Here is a 7,210-nt window from a genome sequence, read left to right as displayed (position 1 = left end):
AATCTTAGTATTAGTTGAATAACCATGTGAAAAAATAGGCCCAGTAAATGCTCCTGGGGGTGGCGTGATTGGTCTGCTCCTGCACCTGCTTTAAAGTAACCGACCATAGAAAATTACCATAATAAGAATTGTTGACATTGTTATTAAGATCCCTGGACCAAAAATCAGCCATCCTGTGTGTTTAAGGTGGTAGTAACTTCAGGCACCTGTAGATGGCGTTGCACGAGTATGACTGGGCTATAAATACCTGCGGGGTGTGTGACGGGATTCATAGATTGAGAGGTGGCACAGTGCAGTGAATGTCTCGTTCAGTGTGTGGGAAATGAGTCGCAAAGCAGATGTTAATGATTGGCTAAAAGGAGTAACTGCATTTGGGCCAAAGGCCATGCAGGGGTATGGAAGCATACGGTCATACAGGTCTACCAGCAGTGGCAAAAATCACAGTCTACAGGAAATTCTCATTAGAATTGTATCCGAAACAGCCACAATTCTGACAAGAATTTCCTGTAGACTGGGATTTTCACCCCATTTGCTTAATCTCTGAATCCAGTCACTCAACCTGCAGGTGTTTTATAGCCTGATCATCTTCATTCAGCGCCATCTGCAGGAGCCAGAAGTTACTACCACCTTAAAAAAGCCAGATGACTCCTTTTATGTCGGGGGAGCTAATTATTTAATGAGACGTAAAGTGATGATATGATATAGTGATGTGATGACGTGTCCAGAAGCATCAGCAGATGCTCTTAATGCTTTGTGTATGGGTATGACAGCAGCCTGCAGTACCCACATTGTGAGATGTGTGATTCATCCACTGAATCAATCTGGCAAGTCACTAGTCAAGTGATTCAGTTCGAATTATTTATAAAACTTTATTTTCAATTCAATTGCTCTTCTTTCGGAACACATATCCAAGCACTAAAACCAAACCAAAGAACATGGGACAAGAACACGAGACGGGGCTGAACACAAACAGCCGCATATACACACATACTTATAGACACACTCACACACACACGTGCGCGCACACACACTCGTAGACACACCCACACCTGCACCCGCACATATACATTGCCACCTACAGTGTGAAAGACAGACTACTGCGTGATGAGACTGATCAGAGTCTGAAAGAAAACAACAACATCAAAAAGAAAACACAATAAAAAAAAAGACGAAGAAGCAAAAAAAATCACAAATTTTTCACGTTTCTCGACTCTCCTCTGTTCTAGAGGGGAAAGAAGGAGAGGAGGAGAATAAACACAGGAAAAGGTCAAGAGAACCGGCGCTCACTGAGAGGAATCGTACTATATTGAGGATTAGTCATGTCTGCGGGAAACACATGAAGCACAGTGGCGTCCGCACTTATCGTATGGCTTTTTCATTCATGCAACAGCTCGGCTGTGGGTCAAAGCTAGAGGTGGGCGGTACGGCTAAAGTTCAATAGTGCGATGCTTGCAGATTTGACACAATACGGATCGCGATTGATCACGAATCAAAGCGCCGGTAGAACCACGGCCAAATTGAATCGTAATAAGGAGCAGGAGGAGATATCAAACGAGTAGTATGAAATAAATAATGGCGTAATAGGCTAACATCCAATCAGCTCCTTGTTATTATGCAGGTTAAATGTGATGGTGCTACACCACTGGCTGCTGCAGAGGACACATTCTCTATGATCGATCTAGCCATGCTCCGCCCACAAATGCATTATTTCTCAGCAACCGTCGAGAGGGTGATTAAGCTTTATAAAACGCTGATTAGATCCCATGAATGAATTCAGGTGGAGTTGCTACATGGGGTCGGCTTTCCTGTTCTAGACCGCTACACTCTCAAGCTCAACTTCGTTGCTAGAGTTAACTGAAAGCAGGCAGGTTGCAGATAGCTAACAGTGTCACTTTTAACGTTTATGACATTACTGAAGGGTAAAGTCATAAACAATGACATTACAAAAGTCACGGATGAAGCTTTCACAGGATGAGCATGTTTCAGAAGTGTCAGTTCCACTGCCAATTTGACCTAATATTCGGGTCTCAGGTCATGCTGCCTGCCATCAGCAGCCGGAGCCCAAGAGAGCACAATAGTCCTTGCTTTCTCCGGGTGAGTCAAGCAGACGCGCTGGGTGCTTGTGAGGCTCTTAGGCTAACCTCTTAGCCTTTTATCTGACAGCCTTGCAAGCACCCAACACATTCGCATCGGCGGAACTTCATAGCCGAGGAGACTTAATGTTTTTTCTCACTGTAAGGAACTCGTACCGAACTGTGATGTCATGTGGGGCTCACATGGGTCAAACGTGCACTAGGTGGGTTTCATTTGGGCATGAGCTCTGAGTGGGTTGGTACATGCATTTTTACTGGGACCCAGTTGGGTTTCCCAAATGAGCCTCATTGTTACAGCCCACCTTCATCTAACATGGGTCCCATCTAGGCCCTTTATGCAGTGAGTTCCATGTTTAACCCCTACCGGTCCCATCACTGACCATGGTGGACATCCACATGTGTGGCCAACATAGAACCTGAGAACAACATTTCTGGTTCCCAGTTAAGCTACCCATACAACTGGGAAGGCATGCAGGTGTGGGCAGAGCGTGGAGAGGCCATGTTTCAGAAATAATGACAAGAACTTCAACATGCTCACGAAAGTCTAACGCAATCCATCGCAATACAATAGCGTACAGTCATATCGCCCACGCCTAGATAAAGCAAGAGAGTAAAGGCAGTGTTGGTAGCGAAAGCTCCCAGAGGCTGAACTCGGATCAGTATTTTTTTTTCTCTCTCTCTTTTCTTCATGTAATGGCTACAACATGGCTTCGAGCGTTAGGTCAGCACCCAGAGGCTTCATCTACCAAGGCCTGAAGTGTTTACGTAGCATTCACAGTACACAGAGCATAGAGGGACGGTGCCATAGAGCTTTCACAGTAATAAAATAGAATTATGTTAAAGAAAAATAAATTCATATATATAGATTTTTATATACTGAATATAGATCGTCTGTTAGTTTCTTTAGGATACATCCACTGTGTGTTTGAACTGTCCTGAGTATGTATGTTTGTGTGTGTGTGTGTGTATATATATATATATATGTATATGCACTGGAGGAAAATATAACGGCACTGTAGGAACAAAACTTTGTATCTCCATTTTTTTGTCATAATTTAAAAAACAATATATATGGCTTGGAAATAAACCTTTTGACATTGACTTCTCTTCCATGTTTTTTATGTTTTGAAGTTACTGTTAGAGGTACAAAGTTTTGCCATGACAGTATATCTGCACTACATGGACAAAAGTATTGGGACACCTGTTCATTCATTGTTTCTTCCTGTTTTTGTTGAAGGAGTCTCTGTATCTGCGGTTCAGCTAAGACTTTCTACCAGATTCTGAAGCATTGCATTCAGCAACAAGAGCCTTAGTGAGGTCAGGATATTGGATCATCACCACCCCAACTCATCCCAAACGTACTGGATGGAGCACCATCATTCCAGAGAGCACAGTTTCCACTGCTCCACAGCTCAATGCTGGGGGCTGCATACCCCTCTAGCCCACACCTAGCATTAGGCATAGTGCCAATAGGTTCATGATGCTTATCTGCTCCAGAAAGTCCTATTTTACTGGCAGTACTTCTCTACAGGGACTAGACAAGCTGTGTGAGGGTGTGCATGTGCACAGCTGTGTCAGCAATGGGTGGAACTTACAGTAGCTGAATGCATTCATTCGAAGGGGTGTCCACAAACATTTGGGCATATAGTGTGTGTGTGTATAAAAACCCTTGCCTCCATGAATGGGCCAATAAAAAATCTCTGTAATGATGCATAATGTAAAGAACATCTGCCAGATTCAAATGATGTTGAAAATGCAAAAATGGACATACAAGTTTTTTTTTTTTATATTTGCAGGATATATGCGTGTGTATATGTATGTACACACACACAGTATATGCACTTAGGTATTTTAAAAGATGTATCACTTTTTCAGAAAGCATGAAAAAGAGAAAGAGAGAGAGAGTGATAGAGAGTGGTGGGGGTGTACTAAGGGAGGGTGTGTGTGTGTGTCTGCACATTTAGCAGTTGGAAAGCTATAAGATGGTAACTGGACACAGTCGACAGCACTGGAGCAGCATACGTCACCATGACAACAGGTGCTCTAGTTTCGCACATGCTTGGTGTGCCGCAAGAGGCATGCCAGCCTTCACCTGTTGCTCTGGATAAAGCCAGGGCTAACGTAGTGTAGCATCGACCGCCCAGCGCCAAAACAAAACACACATCTGAACTGCGGCCGATGTGTGTTTCGTTTCTCACTGCTGGGAGAACATCCGAAGAGCACTCAGCCCTTAGGTTTCTCGACCTTGTGACCGTTATAGGGGAAGATGACCTCACAGCCTTGGCAGATGGGTTTACTGTGAGACATTGCAGGAAGGGTTTTCATTCCGTGTGATGAAATGACTTCAAACACGTAGAAACGTCAAGAAACAGATGAAGAGTCTCGTAATATTCCAGCTCCTAATGAGAAGGTCAGATGTACTGCCCACACCTAAGCCAGACGGCCACGTCCTGCAGTGTAGAAGAGAGCCTGTCATGCTTTACAGCACAGTGTGTTTCTGAAGCAGTCTAACAAACTGCCCAGCACAAATACATGCGCCACACCCTCACACAGCTGGTAAGAGAGAGAGAGAGAGAGAGAGAGAGAGAGAGAGCGAGAGAGAGAGAGAGAGAGCAATGTGTGTTTGTGTGTGGTGTGTGTGTCAGTGTTTGTGCTCTCATAGACGCCCTGTTTGAAAGTATGTGGACAAGTGTGTGTAGATAGGTGTGTAGCCTATAAATGGGAGAGAGAGGGAAAAGAGAGATTGTGAGAGAGAAGAGAAAGCGTGAGACAAGAAAAAGAGGGCGTGAGAAGAGAGAGAGGGCGAGAGAAAAGAGAAAGTGGAGAGACAAAAATGACAACGAGACAATAATGGAGAAAAGAGAGAGAGAGAGAGCACACGCGAGAGAGGGAAGACAGAAGATAGATGAAGAGATTAGAGTGTGAAAGAGAAGGGGAAGAGAAAGAGACAATAATAGAGAAGAGAGAGGCAGCGCGAGAGAGAGGAGAGAATGAGGAAAGAGAAGGCGAGAGAGGTGAGAGAGTGTGAGAGTGAATAGAAAGATGACAGTTTAATTAAAAGGGGGGTGGGGGGGTGGGAGGATGTATGTGGACAACTGTGTGTGTGTAAAAAATCCATGTTTGTGTACAGGTGTGTGTGTGTGTGTTGTATAAGCTCAGACATCAAGAAAACCATGTCCAGTCTGTTGAGGGACCTGTGTAGACATACTGACTATCAATAGCTCTGCTGCAACCCAAACACGCTCGCTTTAGTGTATAGAGACATACATTACAATCGCCATAGTAACAGTGATCTCATCATCTTCCGCCCCACATGGATGCATCTGTTCTAGAGTGCACTGGATTCCGACACGTGAAGTTTTGATGCAAAATAATCTGGACAACCATACAAAATAAAAGACCCCCACCCCCCCTCAAAAAAACCCAAAATTCCAGTCTGAGAGTGAAGTGGGTTCTTACAGTAGTACAGTGGTACACTTCAATCTCGGGCCTGTTTTCTTTTTTTTTCATGGCGCTACTTCAGACAACCGCATCTCAGAATAAAACATGAAACTAAAAGGACAGATGAGAACACGCGTGTTAGGAGATCCTTTTTTCACAATACTGTTTGTTGGTATTTCGTTAGGCTATTTTTTTTGTCTTCTTTTCGCCTTTCACACACACAAAAAGGGAAAGAGGAAACACTCTGCTGCGTCTCTGCATGCCCTACACATGCGGAGCAAAACGACACAGTGAGAAGAAATAGAAGAAAGAAAAAAAAAAAAAAAAAAGAGAGAAAGTACAAGCAAACCACATCCATCACTGAACTGTTTCACATTAGGGATGAAATGAGGAGAGGGAGGACTGGGAGAACTGGGAGGACTGGGAGGAGGGCAGTAGAGATGAATGGAATAAACCATCGTTGAGGGAGAGTTTGGACGCTGAGAGGTCATGACTGCTGGCCGCTCCACTGGCCGTCCATCGGTCGGCGAAGCAGCTCCTCTACGTGCCTCGCTACATCCATGGTGTCGTCCAGGTCGAAATCGCCGTCGTTATCCAGCATGCTGTCGCCACTGAGTGAGAGAGTGTGTGTGAGAGAAAGAGAGAGAGAGAGAGAGAGAGAGAATGTAATCCATTCATCCATCCATCTAAATTCATCCAACCTGGGTGGGGATAGGGCCGGAGCTTACCTGGAATCACTGGGTGCAAGATGGACTGTTGATCTATCCCAGGACTTGCACCCACCACACACACACCCATTCATTTACAGTAACACCTATAGTATATTCTATTTTATTGCTGTCCTGCAAAAACCGTGTATCTCCACTTCTCACTTTCTGAAATTATTCTTTGACAAACAGACCAATAGAAATGCTCTAACATGTTAAAACTTTTACATTGACTTCCATTAAAGTTGTGAAGTTTTTTTATTTCAAATCCCAGGTCATGCTGCTTGCTATCAGCAGCCGGAGTCAGGGAGAGCACAATTAGCCGGTCCTCACCCTTCTAGTGTTGGGGGCACTGCTAGTGTTAGGGCGAGGTCATATGAATGAGGATTGGGTAACTGGCCTTAACAAAAAGAGTAGAAAATGGAAAATGTTTTTTTACTTCTCTTGTAAAGCTGGTATTCTGGAGATTCAAGGTTTTTGTGTGAGTGATGATATATTGGTTTTCTTTTTGTAGAATTCCTAAAACCTTTATTTGATTTATTTTAGTATCACTTTACTTGGATGGTATATTATACATGTCTTGTAGATGCCCACCTGACGTTTGACTAACATCCAACTGAATATGTATTAAATGTAACTGAACTCTAAGCTGAAACCCTTACCCTAACCCTAGTCCACTAACCTAAGCCTACACCTAACCCTAACCTTAACCTTGCCAGTAGAGCCAGTAATATCTTTAATCTTAAATCTAAGAGTCAGAAAGAGGGGGGCAGACAGAGGGAGAGGGAAGAAGGGCTAGAAAAAAATTAGAAAGTGAATAGAGAGACATAGTGAGATAGTAAGAGAGAGAAAGAAAGTGTGTGTGTGGGGGGGGAGGGGAACAGATTTGGGAGACAGAGAGATGATAAAGAAAAGAGAAAAATGGTGAGACAAGTGCAGATTATAAGAGAGAGAAAGGAAGAGAGAAAG

At 43.8% G+C, this 7,210-nt stretch overlaps 1 protein-coding gene across 2 annotated transcripts in view; it reads right to left on the bottom strand.

The window, feature by feature from the left end:
• Positions 1–849: 849 nt before the first annotated feature.
• Positions 850–7,210, bottom strand: part of LOC140573532 (signal transducer and activator of transcription 5B-like) — a 121,863-nt gene continuing 115,502 nt past the window's right edge. For both annotated transcript variants that reach the window (XM_072692940.1, XM_072692941.1), the window contains one exon: positions 850–6,145. In XM_072692940.1, coding sequence (XP_072549041.1) covers positions 6,022–6,145 — 124 coding nt within the window. In that variant the 3' untranslated portion in view covers positions 850–6,021. The remainder of the gene's footprint in view (positions 6,146–7,210) is intronic.

The sequence above is a fragment of the Salminus brasiliensis genome, chromosome 12, assembly GCF_030463535.1.
Source record: "Salminus brasiliensis chromosome 12, fSalBra1.hap2, whole genome shotgun sequence".
Classification (NCBI taxonomy): domain Eukaryota; kingdom Metazoa; phylum Chordata; class Actinopteri; order Characiformes; family Bryconidae; genus Salminus; species Salminus brasiliensis.
The sequence above is the reverse complement of the archived record's forward strand: the minus strand, read 5'-3'. Positions and strand labels throughout refer to the sequence as shown.